The 18,942-nt window shown below is 41.6% G+C and overlaps 1 protein-coding gene across 2 annotated transcripts in view; it reads left to right on the forward strand.

Moving 5' to 3' along the window:
- Window positions 1-15,228, forward strand: part of PRKCD (protein kinase C, delta) — a 29,375-nt gene extending 14,147 nt beyond the window's left edge. Inside the window, exons 4-17 of one of the 2 annotated variants that reach the window (XM_010180066.1) lie at window positions 1,410-1,566; window positions 2,137-2,168; window positions 2,821-2,906; window positions 3,263-3,392; window positions 3,996-4,096; window positions 5,241-5,337; window positions 6,777-6,910; window positions 7,585-7,758; window positions 8,283-8,374; window positions 9,904-9,966; window positions 12,046-12,184; window positions 12,939-13,127; window positions 13,338-13,466; window positions 14,859-15,228. In XM_010180066.1, the coding sequence (XP_010178368.1) occupies window positions 1,410-1,566; window positions 2,137-2,168; window positions 2,821-2,906; window positions 3,263-3,392; window positions 3,996-4,096; window positions 5,241-5,337; window positions 6,777-6,910; window positions 7,585-7,758; window positions 8,283-8,374; window positions 9,904-9,966; window positions 12,046-12,184; window positions 12,939-13,127; window positions 13,338-13,466; window positions 14,859-15,017 (1,682 nt within the window). In that variant the 3' untranslated portion in view covers window positions 15,018-15,228. The remainder of the gene's footprint in view (window positions 1-1,409; window positions 1,567-2,136; window positions 2,169-2,820; window positions 2,907-3,262; window positions 3,393-3,995; window positions 4,097-5,240; window positions 5,338-6,776; window positions 6,911-7,584; window positions 7,759-8,282; window positions 8,375-9,903; window positions 9,967-12,045; window positions 12,185-12,938; window positions 13,128-13,337; window positions 13,467-14,858) is intronic. The other variant, XM_010180067.1, reaches the window with a different exon arrangement.
- The last annotated feature ends 3,714 nt before the right edge of the window (window positions 15,229-18,942 follow it).

An 18,942-nucleotide genomic window follows, 5' to 3' on the forward strand; every position in this document is an offset into this window, starting at 1 on the left:
TGACATGGCAAAGGAAACAAATCTGTTTCCATCAGTATAAAAAGGAAAGCTCCCACTGCTGTTGATAAAAGGCAGCGGTGTAACAGAGCAAATAAAACCCAGTTATGTTGATGATGGGAGAAATGTTTTTCTGAATTTTTCCTTACTGTTATTGTAAAAACTCCCACCCTGCAAAAGGGATTCTCCTGCTGTTACCATGAACTTTGCAGCACTTTCAACCTGTGAGCCATATTTCTTCCAGACTGGGACCTGCAAGCTGCTGGCCAGAGCTGATGCAGTCAGCAGTTGCTCCTCGTTGCTGATTCAAGCCTTTATCTTTTCCTGCTGGACAGGATTGTCCCTCAGCAGCTCCTCTCTGTTGACAAGAAATGCGCCCTAGCGTTACATTAGCAGTTACCCAGTCTCTCTTGATACACCTTCATGGGGTTACCTCTGTTACAAACTCCTGTTACTTTCAACATCTATAAGTAAGACTATATAGTCTAAGTTGAGGCTGAAAGACTGAGACACAGAATACTTTTTTTTGTAAGAGAAACTTGGAAGCTTCCTTGGAAATGAGTGGAAATAACTATAATCTGCAATGAAGGGCCTATATGAGCCAGTTGGACTCAAGAGCCTGAGAATTATTTTACTGTTTTGTTTCTTGGCTAATCCAGTATGTAATTTGTATGTAATATGATATTAGATTCTACACTATATACTATAGTATGTGCTGTTGTTACTTTAGTATTATATTGTACTATATTGTAACCCCGTGGGGGCTAGGAGGGGAGAGGAATGCGACTGAGACATGTCGACAGATATAGCATCAACGTTATGAGAGAGCATAATTGAAATGGCTAATTGAAAAATCTCATTTGTGCTCACTGCTTAATGATCCTGGAGACTGAAAGAAACCTGTCTTACAGCAGTGTGGTCTGGTGGTGGATCAGGAGGACCTGCAGCACTTCACCCGCATTTCTGCTGCAGTGCTGGTTCAGGAGGGCACAGGGAGCAGCAGCATGAAAAGCCTTCTGCTGAAGAAGAGGATCCTCTTGTGTACAATGAAATGTTTTCCTCTTATACACAAATTAGATAACATAGGAGCTTTCATTTTTTCAAGCAACAACTGTGGTTGTCATTTTTTGAGCAAGGCTGTACTCCTTTTGTGCTGCTGCTTCTCAGCTTGTTGGCTGAAGGCTTCTGAACGAGCAAGAGAGGGAAGTGCTTGCAGACAAGGACACAGACATCTTAGGAGCGAAGCACACATGGATTCCACCCTTGTTGGACTGAACGTCTGGAGAATGCAGATGTTAAAATAAATAGAAACATGAGTCTGAAACAGAAAAGCAAATGGAACCTTTTGCAGAAACAAATAGTGATCTTTGATGTGTTAAAGTATTAAAAGTGTGTTCTCGTCTCCCCCACAGACTGCAAACAGTCATTGAGGGAAGAGGAGGGGACAGTAACTATAAACAGGAGAGGAGCTATCAAACAAGCCAAAATCCACTACATCAAAAATCATGAATTTATTGCTACCTTCTTTGGACAACCTACGTTTTGCTCTGTCTGCAAAGACTTTGTATGGTAAGAAGGAAACACTGAGCTTCCCCTACCCCCAGGGGCCAAATAACTGCAAAATTCACTTCAGATATATGGAACAAAACTTGACATGTAAGTTCGTATGGTGTATCCAAGAAATATACTTGTCTCTTTTGCATTAAAAAATAGAACTTGAACATTTTTACCACAGAAATAATTGGTGAAAATTCCATAAGCATCAGATGCTCAAACTTTGAGATATGAAGTGGCTGGTAGCAGAGTAAAGACCCATATGAACAGGAAGCTGCATCCCTTTCATAGTAAGGCCATTTTTGTAGTAAGTTAGATCAGGAGGATTTCCCACGTGATTGAAACCTTGTCTTCTTTGGGTTTCCCTCCGAACTTGCTGGTCTATCAAAACACACCACCCTGTCTTCTCAGCCTTGCTTTCCTAAGACAGAGAATTCTGAAAAGCAGAAGTTAAACCAGTTTATTAATTGGAACAAATATTCCCATAGACAAAGGTTAGATTGGCTGACATGGTAAAAATAAAAACACCCACCTTTTATTGCAGCAAATGCACGTTTCTGACTTCCTTTATCATTTGTCTTTCAGGGGTCTCAACAAGCAGGGATACAAATGTAGGCGTAAGTTGATTTTTACCTTTTTCTTGTACTACTTTCCATGTGAATCTGCAGATATAAGTTACTGCTGAAAAGTCTTCTGTAAATGTGCACGGCACAGTGCATCATCACTGTAGGTAGTAGATGTTAAACATCAGTTTTGCACAGTAACCTAAGGCTGTTTAATTATGATTCCTACCTGAGTTTTTAGTATCCAAGTTTAGACTTAGCTATACTCCTCATAAGCATGTTGAAAAGCTGTACTCGTTGATGATAGCAGTTTTTGTGAAAACTTTTCTAAAATGTATTACAAGTACTGAGGGGTTTTACAGCTGAATTGAAAAGCACTTTTGTCTTAGCATAGATCTCTGTGCATTACTCTGAACAGTAGGGCAGATATCAAATGGTAAAACTCAAACCTTCTGTTACCAAATGCTGGTGGTATTGCCTGATGGAGACAGATTTAGCTTAGAAATAAGAGTTTCTGATGAAAGGCAGTGGGGGGAATCGGCTTAAAAAAAAATTGTCATCATGATGTAAAAGAAAGGTTTTGGTATACGTAGTATGATGGAAAGGAGTGTGTTTTTCATAGTGTGCTAATGAAATGTGAATACCTTCTTCTATATATTTATTGTCTGAAGGAATCTTTTTTTTCTTCCTTGTGCATGTCTTGAAGAATGCAATGCTGCTATTCATAAGAAATGTATTGATAAAATCATTGGGAGGTGTACTGGTACTGCAGCCAACAGCAGGGACACAATGGTAAGAACTGGAACAATACATTTAGAGTATAGTTAAACACTCCTGAATCAACAAAACCTTGTGTACAAACAGCCACGTCCATTTGGGAAGTGCTTGCCTGTACAACCCGTTACTGTCGTCTCTTGAAGATTGTATTGTGACGTGTAGCAGGGGAAACTTTTAAGCAAGAAAAGTAGTTAAAAGCCCTGCAAGGAGGTGGGTTGTATCTGACGGGCATGTTCTTTCCCTGCTAGATGAGGGATGTTGAGTCTGGAGTATTCAAGATAAAATTGTCGTGTCTTTGTAATAGCCAAGCAGTTTTCTGTAAGAAGCTGCTCCTGTTTCGGGTAGTGTCTCACCCTTCTCCCTGTCCTCAGTTTCAGAAGGAACGCTTCAAAATTGACATGCCTCACCGCTTCAAGGTGTACAACTACATGAGCCCTACCTTCTGCGACCACTGCGGCAGCCTGCTCTGGGGGCTGGTCAAACAGGGCCTCAAGTGTGAAGGTACGGAGGAGGAGGGAGGGCAGCTGGGACCTCTCCATGCTTTGTCAGTGTTCCAACTCCAACCAGAGATCAGCTGTTGCTACACACTGCGTTTGTGTGTGTCATATGGAGTGGGATTCATCTCATCCATGCGTGGTGGAAAACTTTTGTACTAAAGAGAGACAAACAGGCACTTGTTTCATGTGACAGCCCAGCCAAGGTGAGCTTCTAATGCAGGAAGAAAACATGTGGAGGTGGAGACTTGAGTATAATCAAAATTGCTGCTTTGGGAATAGCTGAAATTTGATGAGTATGACTCAAGATAGCGTCTAAAAGTGTACTGAAAGCGTTTACTGTAAATACCGCTTCTATAATTCTCCCATAGAAAGGCAAGATGATCTTTATAGATTTTGAGAATAAAGTGATGATGATTGGAGTTTTATTTCCTTGTGTAGACTTCATTGAGTTAAGATTAAAACGGCAATTTTATTAAAAATGATAGATCCATGTCCAATCTGTTCTAAAAACAAAGCTTCTGAACTGCACAGAGAAACGGCCCTTTTTGTTGTAATGCTGGACAGTGTGTTTCTGATGCCTGTATAACCATCCTGATGTTTCTTTTAGAATGTGGGATGAACGTACATCATAAGTGCCAGAAGAAGGTGGCAAACTTATGTGGGATAAACCAGAAGCTGCTAGCTGAAGCTTTAAATCAAGTCAGCCAGGTATGTTTTATTGCCATTTTTCAGGTAATTAGTTGTTTTTCAGTGCATTTTTGGGTTTTTACTTCGTCTTTTCCGTATCACTTTTCTGGAGAACTGAATTTGGAATGGAGGAAAGGCAGATTTCTCCTTTTAATTTGACCTGTAAAGAGACAAGGATGTCAGTAGCCTAAAGTTGAAATTGAGAGGGGGAAAAAAATCCCACCTAACAAAGAATTTTTGTAAAGGTGTATGGTTTCCTGAAATCCAACTTTGTTCTTCTGTCGTTCCAAGGTTATTCTCTCCCTTTCTGTTTAATTGTTTAAACCGTGGTATAAAAGCTGAAGTCTGTTTTTCCATGCGTCAACTTTAGAATTCCACTTGAATGCTAAAATTAATTAAATAAGGAGAAATATACCAGATATTCTCATTTTTTTGTTAATCTGATCTATACATAGAGAAAACTCCTCTGGAAATAACACTGACACCATGGTTTACGTTGTTGATCTCCTGCTGTGGCATGGCTGTCTCTTGTGGTCAACTTCAGACACAAGCTCTGAAATAAAAGGGGAAAATATATCACAAAAGCCAGCAGTATTTCCTCTCAGCTGAGTGTTCCTATGCTTTCACAGGATATTTACTTTGAAAACAGTGAAGGCTCTTTCACAGCACAGAAAAGCTCGATCTTTTCATTGTTCACGTTTGATTTCAGGAATTTTCCATGCATAAAATTTGTCTGTGTGGTAAAGACAGATGTCACATCAGATACGACTTCAGTATGTCCAATGTGACAGCAATTCCCATCTCCTCTTTCAAATGAACTTAGTCCAAGGGGACATTTTCCCACAGTCTAAATTCATCCCCGGTGGATTCACACCATTATACCTTTAAGAATTTTGCAAGGACCAGTTCCACATAAACTGTTCAGGAATTTCAATTACTTACTTTCTTGCAGTGAAGGAAGTAAAGCAATTGGCTGACCTGAAGCTGTAAAGAATGTGGTTAAACAGTCTATGAACCAGACCTCTTGAGAAAAGAGATGTACTAGGGGTTAATAATTAAAAAGAAAAGTTCATACTGCCATCATGGTACGTTTAACAGCTATTGTTACAAGTATTTCTAAAGTAAGGGTGCTAATAATAACTTAAAATGTTTCCTTCCTCCTCAGAAATCTTCACGAAGGTCTGATTCTGGATCTGTAGAAAGTGTTGGTATTTATCAAGATTTTGATAAGAAACCTAGAGCTCCAGGAGGAGATACAACAGGTATGCTCATGTTTTAAATTAGCCATTTACCTACCAGACTGCACAAGCTAAAGGTTTAAGTAGGTAATAGTTCTCACATTATGTTAGACAATTTTTTTAACAAGCACTGTTAAAAAACCAACAACTCAACATCTATTTCTTTTCACCTTCTCCTGGCTGTGCAAAATGTTTATATAGCTTTAAACAAATGTAGGTAGTTTTGACTCCACGAGCATCCCCACCTTTCTGCAAAACGCTTCCTTCACTCACTTCAGCGCAGTTCCCCGTGACAGAGCTGGAGGATGCCTCTGCAACCAGACCTGCGTGTACAACACGCTTCCCTCCCTCCTGTCACTGGAATGTCATGCATATTGTTAATTATAATAAAAGACAATGACAGGTGCTATGTTATAGGATGTAAGTAGCCAAAATGCTACCTGAGACTGAATGGTTTAAATAGTTTAAGTAGTATCAGTATCAGTAGTACCTGTAACTCTACAGGTACAAAGTAAGGTTTTGCTTTTTTTTTTTTACCGTTGCTAAAGCAATAGTATTTTATTGAGCATTGCCTAAGCCTTATTTTTGTAACTGCTAACCAGTGATAATTTATGCAAAGATAAATGCGACAGTAGAAGTAACTTTTAGCCAGATGGGAATCGCCAGGCTCAGTAAGAGATAATGGGTGGTTTTAGAGAGGTACAGGATTTTAAATATTCATCCATACATTGAAATAATTCTGTTGAAATGCCTAGTTAGAAAATTGTTGTGATATTGCTTATACTTGTTCTGGTTTGCCAGAACAGAGGGGAAAAAACCTCTTGCAAAGGTGGTTTAGTTTATACTAAGTCATGGTGCAGCCACTGTGATTCATCCCTGGGTTGTCACAGGCAGCTTGCGGGGTGTACATGGTGTCGTGATTAGCATTGATGTCTTGTTGGTGACCCAACAGATCTAGGCAGCAGAGGTCACATTAAAGTCTGGTTATTGATCTTAGGATATAATCTGGGTTTTCCTGTATGATCGTGCTTCTTAGCCAACGCTGAGCATAAATCAGATCTTCTTATGGTCCCTCTGCCTAGGCTGAGGGACTAGCCTGTTCTGTTAACAGAAGAAGTAGTTGTTTACAAACAGTCCTTGTAAAGCATCTGTTTCTCCAAATTATGGTCTGTATCTTAGTTACAGGGGAAAGTTAGGGCCTTTGAGTTTTATAGTACTCAGGTATTACTTAAACCCAGCATCAGAAACAATCACAGATTCAATTCAAATCCAATGCAATCAAGTATGCTCGTGTAATTTAAACTTCATTATAAACTACAGGAGTTGACTCTTATGTTTAGTTTTGCCAGTATTCTAGCAGCAGATGCAGTGAAATAGCTTGTCAGTACTTAATTCTTAGTGGGGGATCTGAGTCATGCAGTGTTTCTGCACAAACTGAACTTTAAACTCCCTGTTTCAATTAGCAGATAGCAGCGAGTACGATAAACTGTGGGAGGGAAGCACAGCCAAGACAGCGCCACGAATTGCAAGCAGGAGGAAATTCAACATTGACAGCTTTGTCTTCCACAAAGTACTAGGGAAAGGAAGTTTTGGAAAGGTATGTAACAAACTTATAGAGCTTAAGGTTACTGCCTTGCTTCATCTCTGCAATGTGATGGGCTATTTTCATTAACCAGAAAAGTCTTCCTGTTACAGCCACTTAGGTAGATAATCTTTTAACAGAATTGAAAATAACCAGCATTGTTAAAGGCACTAGAAATGGCCTGAATCTTGTCTAAGCTCAAAAGTGGTTCATAACCCACAACAGTTTTTCAGTTATTAGGATTGAGGCAGGGGAATTGGCCTTTATGCACTGCAGCCGAAAAGGGTGGTTTATGTTTGTACACTGTATATAGAAACAGCCTGATAATGCTGCAGTGCAATGGCAGAGAGAGATGTAGGAGAGCGGCACAACCTCCACAGACTCTGCTGCTGTCTGTGAAAACTCAGCTCTGATGAAGGAACAGGGTTTCCATGTCTTCTGTTTGTACACTCGCAAGCCATTGACAGAAAACCTGCCCGTGCCGCTGTTACGTGGTCCTTGAGCCCCGCTTCTTCATCTCTATGCCCAGCAACTTCACCTTCCCAAATCTCTCTCATCTGTCCTATTTAAATATTTTTTTAATTGTCATTGCACCTGCTATAAACACCTTTGACCTTCCCTCACCGATAACATCAGGAACAGTCTTTCACACGTGTACTGTAATCTATCTCATCTTTTATTTTTTGTAGGTTCTGCTTGCTGAGCTGAAAGGGAAGAATGAATTCTTTGCTATCAAAGCTCTCAAAAAAGATGTGGTGCTAATTGATGATGATGTGGAATGTACCATGGTGGAAAAGCGGGTCCTCGCACTTGCATGGGAAAATCCCTTTCTCACACATCTTTACTGCACATTTCAGACGAAGGTATGAAAAAGCGCAATGGCAACAGCACCCCAACAGATGTAGCCTTTTAATGGATGCTGTTACTAGAAGTCAAGTAAAAGTAACTTAGTGATGCAAGAATTACATTTCCTTTTCTTGTGCTCTGTGCATTCACAGGCCTTGTGGAAAGTCAGTATGAGCATGACCCCCACGTATGTTGATGAGAACAGAGTGAGATCAGAAAAACATGAATGCAGCCTGGGATAAGAGGCAGTTTAAGTTAAATCATTGATCTTAGATTTACCCTCAACGAGGGAGGAAAAAAGATGACTGTCACAGGTAGAAGTCAGTAAGTCTGTTTAAGTGTGTATTTTTATTAAGTCTGGAAACCACAGAATACAAGACGAGGTTACTCAAATCTGTATGAGCCCCAAACAGTCTTAGGGGTACATGATCCTCAGGAGAGGAGGAAAGCGGCTGCTTGGTCCCCAGTGGCCGCATCACTGCTTCATGTGTAGTTGCAATAGCATCAGTAATTTTTCCATTCTCTGGTTATTTGCAAACAGGATCATCTGTTCTTTGTTATGGAGTTCCTGAATGGGGGAGACTTGATGTTTCACATACAAGACAAGGGGCGCTTTGATCTCTACAGAGCAACGTAAGTCCCCAACCCTTCAGACCCTCTCTCCATGGAGGATTTTAGGCTCTGTGGTTTTACTGCTTCTAGTTCTGCACTACTTACCTGCATTCTTTCACTCAAGTTTTAGTGGTTGAGGATTGAAAACTTATTTCTAGGCACTGGTTTAACACAATGAAGAAGCTCGCTTAATGATGTGTAGGTGATGATAGGTTTTCTTAATTTGCACAGCAGTGTGATGTTTTACTTTATGGGCTTGCTTGTACTTAGAGGTGCTAAGTAAACTGCAACATGAGCCAGCATTGAAAAGCATGAGGTACAGCTTCAGTGTCCCATAAGACTGTATTATGATGGAAAAAATGGGAAAAAAGGATGGGGGATAAAAACCCCAGCACTTGCATTGTTTACTGGTATTGCTAAGTTGGTATGATAGTACAGAAGGATAACATGCATGTTCTATAGGATACTAATAAAATGGGTAGGTTTAGCAAGTGCAATTGTGTCAGTTATCTATGGCTTAAAGATCACTGCAGCTGAAGGCTTAAAAGATGCAAAAATACTGTATTATTGTTACTTTATCTATCATGTTATAGTTTTAGGTCAGTTTCTACCTCTATCACCCAAAAGTATGAGGGTTTTAATTGTAGCATGGAATGGGTGCATGTAAGACCTCAGCAGTAACAGTGCAGGGGTGCGGAGCTACCTGTAAGCACCAGTGCTATTGAATAACCAGACTGGGAATACTTGAGAGTTACTGTGCGCTGTGCTAAGGAACGCTGACTGCACGGGGTCTGGCATACATAGCAGTTGGTAGCAGCCAGCTTTACGGGTCAGGGCAAGCTCCCTTCCCGCTCTCCCCAGCAAAAACCTGGACAAAGCCCCGCTAACTTCCCTGCATTTCAGCAAACGTCTGTGCAGGTGGCAGCCTCTCCTGGCATCTTCTGTACCCACTTCTGAAGTTTTGTGTCAACATTCGTTCTGCTGTACAGAAGTGGAAATAGTACTGTATTCAATTAAAAAAATAAAATTAAAAATGCGTTTAATGCATTTTGGGGGCATTCTTTTGGCATTTTCCTTCATATCCTGTGGATTATCACCTCCTTTTTTGAGAATGCCCCCAAATTGAGTCTGTCTGCTGCAACTGGGCAGGTGCAGAGGGAGATAGGTGAGGTGTTTCTCACTTAGCCATTAGTGCCCAGTCCTGGGCAATCCTGCGAGTATTGTGCTCCCAGCAGCTGCCCGTCAACGGGCACGTGCGTTTCACTAAAAACACACAAAAACTTGTTCCCTAATGAAAGTGGAAGGAAGCATTAAGGCAAGTTGCTGTCATGTCCCCTCCACTGTTTGGCATTAGATACTACAGATGTGTGGTGAAGGAATTAATTTGCAGATGACAGCATCCAGCTGTATAAATACAGGTATAGCAGTATTTAAAGAAATGCATAGCACTTCTCACTCCACAAAGAGATGCTTACGGCAGCTCTTCTGGCCAGCCGCATTGACTGTGTTTTAACTAAGCAGGACGTTAAAAGGTATTTTGGTCTTTTCAGGTTTTATGGAGCTGAAATTTTATGTGGGCTACAGTTTCTTCACAGCAGAGGCATTATTTATAGGTGAGTACCAGCTGCCTCTGGTGTGGGACCTGTGAGCTGTCTTGGCACCTCAGGTAGCTTTGAATTACTGATTGATGTAACAAGTGCAAGCTCTGTCAGAGATCTGATGTTATTCCAAGCCCATTAGCATGCCTGAGATTAATCTGTATCTGCGTGTCTTTTCCTTGGCAACCAGGATGATGGAATGTTATTTATGTTACACAAAAGCGGTTTTGTTTCAGTTATTTTTAAACGCTGCCTTCAAATCATGAGCCTGTTTTGTTTGGAGGCAAGGGAGAGGCTCCTCGAGGCTACCAATGCCTGCTGGCCTTGTGAAAACCACTGAGGTGAAAGTCATCTGCTTTTGCCTTCCACATGAAACTAGTGTTGATGCTTCTGCCTCACCAGGTCAAAGCATCTGGGGCCAGATCCCAATCAGCTGTTTTTTTACTGTGAATACCCACACTACAAGAGAGCAGAAGTTGGTTTTATTTCACGTAGGTTTTCTCTCCGTTTCCTTCCTGCAGCCTTTTCACCAACCCACCCCCCAGTGCTGTTCGGTAACTACTTGCTCAGGCAGCTCTTACCTCTGTAACAAACAGGTCTGAAGGGTAACGGCTGCACATTTAAGAACAAGTTACCCAAGGTAACTTAGGTAAATGTGCCCCAAACCATCTGGTGTTGTCATCCCCATCTACAGAAACAGGAATCCTCTGTTGGAGCACCCATCCTTTAAAGTCATTTTCTGAAGACAGACACGAGTATTGCACAAAAAGTGTTTTTTTTGTAAAGAGGATGAACATTCCAGGGATCCTCCCTGGTGATGAAGGATGATTCTTGAAAGACAACATGTCTCTCAGAGAGGGCAGCCATAGCCCAGGAAGGTACTTAATGTACCCAGCTGTACTCCTGCTGCCTCCTGCAGGTGAGGATCAGGCTCCAGGATGTATTGTCATCAGCACAAAATACTTCAATCCCAGGATTTTCTAGAGCATTTTTAGGCTTGCTGTTAAATTTTCCCTACATCTAATTAGAATGTTCCTGGAGGGCCATTTCAGACAAAGGTTCTGTTTTCCAGCAAGGCACCAGCAGAACCAAAGGTACTTTTTCTCCCAGTCTCACAGGGGCTGTTTACCAGTTATAATGGCAGAACCTGGCTTGGAGCAGTTTTAGGTAGTGCCTGCCCATACAGAATAGCTAGGCAAGTGCAGTTGCACTTGCAAGTTGCACACAAGAAGTGTGTTGCATTAGCTCAGACTCCTGGCTCGAGCTGCAGCTCACTGAGCAGTGTAAGCAGCTGATTCTGGGAACTTGTTTCCAAGGAGAAAAGGCTGCCCCATTCTCCTGTAAAACTCTGTGCTCTATTCAAGTCTTCCTTGGTGAGCAGAAGGGCTGTTCATGTTCTCTTAGCCTGCCCTCCTTGGTATGTGCCTCTGCAGCCAGATGGACAAGAAAATGCATCACAGTCCAAGGGAGGGGAATGTAGCTTTTGGAAACTGCCGTTAAAAAGCTCCCACTTGATTGAATAGCGTTATTCTGAAAAAAGCCATGAATAGGGCACTTCACAGACTGTGGCCACAACACACACCCCTCCTTGTGCTGTAACTAGGAACAAGTCACAGGTAGTGTTAAAAGTTGGGCAGGCTTCAAACACTCGTGCTGACCACTCCAAGGATCCAGCAGCCCTTCGCCGAGTTCTGGAGTTGGGGTAGCGCTGCGTCAGCTGCCGGGGCATTAACTCGCACCTCCTGCCAGAAGCAACAGCAGCGCTGGGCGTGCTTTTGGATCTGAAAAACCAACATGGAGGATTTTATATGTGTGTGTGTGTGTGTGTGTGTGTGTGTGTGTGTGTGTGTGTGTGTGCCTCAGCCTCTTACTTGCTCTGACAAGAGGGAATTTTTTTTTCCTTCTCGCTACCACCTTCGAAGTACAAAAGTACTATTTTGTATGTGTTGTGTTGATGGATGATTATTTTATTGAAAAGCCTCTTTGTATGATGTAGGGTATTCATCAGTGGAGAAACTGCTTGCATCTGAATAAAAAAAAAGACTCACTTGTCCTTAAAAATGTAACTTTTTTTTTTAAAAACGCTTTTTGCAGAGACCTGAAACTGGACAATGTGATGCTTGATAAAGAAGGCCATATCAAAATAGCCGATTTTGGAATGTGCAAAGAAAACATTGCTGGCGAGAGCAAGGCAAGCACTTTCTGTGGGACCCCAGACTACATTGCTCCCGAGGTCAGTATGCCACTGCTGAGACAGATTTAATACACCGATGTTACAATGACTCTTGTGATTAATCATCCCCATGTAGACCAATAGTTCAGAAATGTCAAGGTCTAATTGGCACAGAAAAAAAACCCCCACCATTAAGTCCAAGTTCTCTGTAGAAGGTACTCGAGATTTGTAAATATTCTACAGCTGCAAGTTTTAGAAAAAATACATTTATGAAATGTTAAAGTGTTCCATTTTTGAACCACTGGGTTTCCTGTCTGCCTTCACAGCTAGGGTACACATAGAGCTCCCACAAAATGAATACATGTGCACTGCAGGTGGTGAACAGACTTGTGCCCATGCAAACCACCAGAATTCAAAGCAAAAGCAGCTTCTGAGGGCAATCTCACTAAGCTAAATTCCCTGTGTTATAGCAGTCTGTTCGGTATTAATCTACTTTTCATTGTTGCTTGCTTCTCCCATCATCTTGTAAAGAAACTAGAGAAGATGCTTTCCAAGTATGTGGCCATTTAAAGTTAATGGAGAAAATTTCTGCACGAGAGCAAAGACCTGAGCTGTCTTTCCACTGAGAGCAGCCAAGGATAAAACTACATGACATGTGCGTCATTACCACTTATTTGTCAAATAGCAGGATTATTTTTTCTCCCTAGTTATTACAGATTCTCAATTAAAATACCTCTTTTGGTCTTTTTGTATATATTGATGCCTTTTACTAATTTCTTGTATTTCTTCCTATGCATTTCTTCTGCGGAACAAGATCCTGCAAGGTTTGCGGTACACGTTCTCTGTGGACTGGTGGTCATTTGGGGTCCTGCTGTATGAGATGCTCATTGGACAGTCCCCGTTCCATGGGGATGATGAAGATGAATTGTTTGAGTCAATCCGAGTGGACACCCCTCACTATCCACGCTGGATTACCAAGGAATCAAAAGATATATTAGAAAAGGTAGGACTGATGATCAACAAGTGGGTCACGGTACTGTTATTTATCCAGCAAGGGAAAAATCTAGACTTCTAAAAGGAGAAAATTACTTTAAAAATTAAACACCAGGTCAGCTTAGTTACTAAGCTGTTAGGAATGTTCTTCTTTATCAGTATACCCGTTATTCTTCCAGTGCCACCTACTCCCTGCTTTACTGGGTGTCTTCTCTTGCAGCTATTTGAAAGGGATCCAACAAGACGACTTGGGGTCACTGGGAATATCAGAGACCACCCTTTCTTCAAAACCATCAACTGGACAGCGCTAGAGAAGAGGGAGGTGGACCCTCCATTCAGGCCAAAAGTGGTACGTGGGTACTTTGTTCTGTAGCCGTACTGAAACCATCAGCCTAGGGGCACAGGGTGATTTCTCTTAACTTGTTCAAACTATCCCACTGCAATTTTCTCCTCATTTTGTAAGTGAGGGAGTTCTGCATCTCAGACAATGTTGTTCTTGGATGGTTCAGTTATAAACAGGTGCACTATATATATATGTATGTATGTATGTATGTATGTATTCCTCCAACTGCCCTCAGATCTTCCCATTAAGGCTGTCTTCCTGCTCTCAAGGAGCTTCTTTACAAATATAATTACAGGAAAGTCAGCTAATAGCTCTGATATTCATTCTTCCTAAATCTTTAGATCATTGGAAAAATACAATGTTTTATGTGCCTCAGTGTTAGAAATGCTGATAGTTCCTTGTGTTTTTCTCTTCTGTAATGCCATGTGGGAGAAGGACCAGTAACTTGGGGATACTTGCTTGGCAAGTGCCTGCAGGCAATCTGTTGAAGCATTAAGTATCTTTCAAATAAATAAATATGCTCTTTCAAACTCCTCCAAGAGTCTCCAAGCAGGCAAAAAGCTGCATTCTCTCCACTGTTGAACTTAGAGCTATTTCTGATGTTACCTGAAAAAAACATGTGAAGAACAGACCGTGCATTACTCGTGGTCTGTATCACTGTGGGATGCTGCTGCTTCGTCTTGGCTGCTGAAAAATCCAAACCAGTTTTCCTCCACCCTGTTACTGGTACAGGCGAAATGATCTGGAGGTGATGCAGTTTCTTTAAGATGCTCTTACCTACAAAGAGCTGTCCCCATCAGGAACAGGCAGCTTCGTGTTGCACGTTCCCATAGAAATGCGCTCTGAAAATGTGAGGATCCTGCAAGCAGTGACCTTTGGAAGTGCAGAGTGTAAAGCATGGTCCTTAGTAAGGAGAATTTTTATTAAACATACAAAATGTTTTACCCAGACCCAAAGCACCTGCAAGAGGGCAGGCACGGCTTTTTTTTATTTGATTTTTTTTTCTGAACAAGCATAGACCATAAAATGCTTTCAGGAATTTAAAAGTTTTGCTTAATGGCAAGAAAAGTTTGGCTAAAATGTATTCAAGTGTGTGCTGCATTGCTTTGGTCAACAGAGCATCTTTGGGTGATGCCGTGAACCGTTACCACAAATCCAGGTGGTTCTTCTCCAAAGGGACACGGTGCCATTTCTTTTCAACCAACAAGAAGCAGCTGCCCAGTTATAATCCAAGCCATGTAAAACAGGCAAAAAGGAGATTTTTGGGTTTTTTTTCTCTAAAGGGGGAGCAGGGAGGGAGCCCAAGAAATGAGTTGCTATCCTTTGTATTTAAGCGATTTGTTGTGGAAGAAATGACCAAGTTTGTCTCGAACTGCCTTTCCTCTCTGTTCAACACAGAAGTCGGCAAGCGACTACAACAACTTCGACAGAGAATTTTTGAGCGAGAAGCCAAAATTGTCTTACAGTGACAAAAACCTGATCGAGTCCATGGACCAGTCTGCATTTGATGGATTTTCTTTCATTAACCCTAAATTTGAACAGATCTTGGACAAGTAAGTGTTTGAACAGCTGGACTTCGGAGTCAACCGTTATAAACTGAGACCTCCCAAGTGCAAGGTGTTGTGTCCCAACGATGCTGTCAATACTTCAGAATAATCCACAGCGGTGCAATTAATTGTGTCCAACTGCTGATTTACCAGCAGTGTTCCTTTATGTACGGTTGGGTTTAAGGTATGTGAATCACGTGCATTATTTTCTCTCTGTGGGAAATGTAAATTCTGTTTGGTACTTGAATGTAGTTGTTTTTTATATATATATATATATCTATCTGTATCTATCGATAGATAGATATAGATATACATGCTGTATATTTTGCTCGAGAGAAGACATTAGGGTACAGAAAAGGTCTTTTAAAGTGTTTGAGCCTTTGGTTCTTTTACTTGTTATCTATTAAAAGAAAGTTACATTAAACTTTCATTCATGGCTTTATGATTTTTTTCTAGAAATTTGCAATTAAAGTCCAGTTGCCTTTAAACAAAAGGACACAAAACTGGATCCTGCTTTGTTGCAATACCAACTTCTGAATGTTGATTATAGTAATCATTATTTGTTAGACAATGTAATCCTTTACCACTGTTATGTTTTAGAATAAGTGCATTACTTTGTTAACAACCATTTGTCATCAATTTCAAAATGGAAACTCAAAAGGAACATTTTGTCATATTTTGCTGTATTACTTCCAAAAAGGAAAAAAAACCGCTGTAATGTGTAAGTAATGTGATGTGTGTGGTGAAGGTGCCTTAAAGCTGTGGCAGTGGGAGAATTGTTTTGCTAAATTTGGATCTGCAGATTTTTGTTAAGGATGCACCAAGCTCAGGAAGCCCAATCGAAGTTGTCAGTGACAAAATAAAGGCACTGATCAAATCCAGTGGGCGAGAGATTGCCAATAATCTCCACGTGTTCAAAATGGTTTTAAATGCTCGATTTCAGTAACAGATACATCAGGAACCACGGACAGGTTTGCTCAAGTGCCATGGTCTGGGCCATCCTGGTGCTACAGGGACATGGGAGCGTGGAAGGATTTTGTCCAGAAAGCAGACTACGGGCTCCAAAAGAAAAGAGTTACCTCCCGCACAAATGTAAATACACAGTAGAGCTAAAGATGAAGAAAACTCTCCTTCCACCTAGCAGAGAATGTGCAAGTGGTTACAGAGAGTGATCAATGAGACATGAAAATTAGAGTACATAATTCTAAACCCCAAAGCAGTAATTAATTTTGTCATTTTTCAGAATGGTAAGTACCCCTGCAAATTTAATGCCATCTACCTAACCTACATATGCAAATTTGTACTAGAATGCAGCACTTAAATGATGGTTTTCAGCTTTCTCAAAAAAAGCAGCAGCATTTGGAACACAGTAAATGAACAGCATGGCTTTAAGAGTGTGGATCAGACCTTAAAATACCAATGGCCAAGTAAAATCAGTGAAGTCTCACCTTCCTCCTCTGTTACATGCCACTCTTGATTTGTGTCTAGTCAATTCTTTCAGCCTATGCCTCAGTTACTGAGATGGTTACTTAAATTGTAATTATTGAGAGAGTAAAGCAACTAATGGAGTAAATTAACTAATTCTTATGTATAAGCTCTTTTAAGCAAGCTACAATTCACCTGGCACCCCAGCACTGGACATGGAGAGAAACGCACATCACCATTTGTAGCATTTGATCTTTATTATTTTGATCAAAGGTCAAATGATTTCGTTTGTCTGAAAGATTACAACAAAGACCAACGATGTACGAAAAGACAGTTTAATGCTACTTGAGAGACCGCATCTGAGCTAGCAAGTGCACGAGCAGTTGGAAGGCAGTAAAACAGACACAGGCACAAATGCACAAGGTCAGGATTTTTAGCTCCCGCCAGGGAGGGATTGGTCAGGGACACGTTTGCAGCCTTCAGACAGTGACAAAAACCTGCAGTTCCTGACGGTGCCTTTGCAGAAAGGGGGCTATGCCCTGGGAGAACCCAGCACTCGCTTAAACTCTGCATCTGTTGCCTGCACTTGCTCTCGGCAGCTCGATCGGGTGGATGCAGTCAGTGATTTAGTACCTTTCTGAAGCAGAACTGACAACTTCATATTCTCTTTTCTCTTCAAGTATCAGCATAACAGTTTATTTACACTTGTGTACAATTCTTTTTACTGAACACCCACTTAGTAAAACACTCGTCACAGTATATTCAAAAGCAGGCTATAAAAATACCTACTGTACAGAACACATTCAGCCTTGAGGAATTTTACAGCACCTGTGAAAGTTGAGAGAGGTAAAACAGAAAGAGCGCAAAGACACCTCAGGCCGTGCTTGCCAGTACAGAGGAGCAGCCCCTGGGCTCAGCGCTCACCAGGGAAACCTCCCCTTCCACCGCATTTCTGCAACCAGGTCCGAGCTCAAGAATTACGGCAGGGGGCTGGTAAACCCCTGCTCTGCTGATACAACGCAGCCTCTGGGATCTGCCCACCTTCTCACTCTAAAACCTGTTTAACAGCTCCGGGGCTGGACAGGGAGGTCCAGAGCTTTCCCACGCTGAGCGCGCATCAGATCAGGTGGGGAAATTACTGCTACATCTTTGCCACGGAGGTGGCCCTGTTAACTACACATCAGTAAATTAACTTCTCTGAGCAGTGCTGCGTGGTCTCTCCCCTCACACCATAAGTAGGAACACAGCCGAGTTAATAAAGATCTGAAATGGATGGCACACACAAAGCAAAGCAAGTGTTTCTGGTCATTCCGTACCCTACATTCCTCTTCTGAGAGCCCAGCAATACGGTATGGCTTACTTCCAGCTGAATATATCGCTGAAATTAGCTTATTAAACAAATCACAACAGCAGCACGTTATCTTATAAACCCTGCACAAACAAAAGACAATTTTAGCCCTTGCCTGCAAAACTATGTTATAAGGGCGTGGAATTTCACACAGGAATTGAGAAAAACGGGAAACAACCAAACACCACAACATAAACCCACCCAAATCCATACGTGGTAAAAGCTCAGCAGTGGAACAGAAGTCCTTAGAAAACACAGACCAAGTATCCAAGATGAGTTCTCCTCACCGGCAGCTCGCTCGTCTGACACGAACAAAATGCACATTGATTCAGCACGGCCTCAACGGACAGAAAATCCCATTTTTAGCACTGGAGTTTCACAAGGTGTAAAAGAGCAGCAAAGAACTGGGACAGTGGAAGGTGCAAAAAAACGTGACCAAAAACCCCACCAAAAAAACCCAAGGCAGGTGCCATGTTAAAAATTATTTCCGAATTTACCTGGTACTTTTCTTTCTTGCATGAGCTGTTAGAAGGGTTAAACTCCACCTAACCTTTCTGTACTGCTTTCTCATGTACATATTAAATGTGGCTATAAAAGAGAGACAGACTTTTGTGTTGAAATTAATTCCAAAAATTGGCTAAACAATAAAATAAAAAACCCAGCACTAGGAAGAGAAGCAGCTGCTCCAGCCTTTGGCAGCTGAATCCTCTTCCTCTCCCTTTCAGCCGCAGCAGAAGGGACGCGGATCCCCTGCTCTGTGGGGTTGGACTGGGTGAGCTTTCGAGGTCCCTTCCAGCTCCTGGTGCCCTGTGATGGTGTGGCACCCCTCAACTCACTACACCAGCTCCACTCACACATCACCACTGCAAACAGCCTCTGCCACGGCCTCCAAAACACAGCTGGCCCCTGAAAAATGTGAACGTCTTGCTAAAACAGCAGAACCTTTTGGGTAGCAAATGTGGCTTTAATGCTTTTATTTCACAAGGGGAAAGCCTCCCCATTTCAGAAAAACTTCAAGTTGTGTTGGCAAACCAAAGCTCAATTCAAAACACCGAAGCTGACAGAGCTTACCCATTTAAAGTAGTTTTGCAACGTGAAGCCTCCAATGCTCAAAATGTAGAACTTCACCCATGTTAAAATACGCCGTCAAAAAAAAAATCTC

Source organism: Mesitornis unicolor, unplaced genomic scaffold, assembly GCF_000695765.1.
Source record: "Mesitornis unicolor isolate BGI_N332 unplaced genomic scaffold, ASM69576v1 scaffold21722, whole genome shotgun sequence".
NCBI classification, from domain to species: Eukaryota; Metazoa; Chordata; class Aves; order Mesitornithiformes; family Mesitornithidae; genus Mesitornis; species Mesitornis unicolor.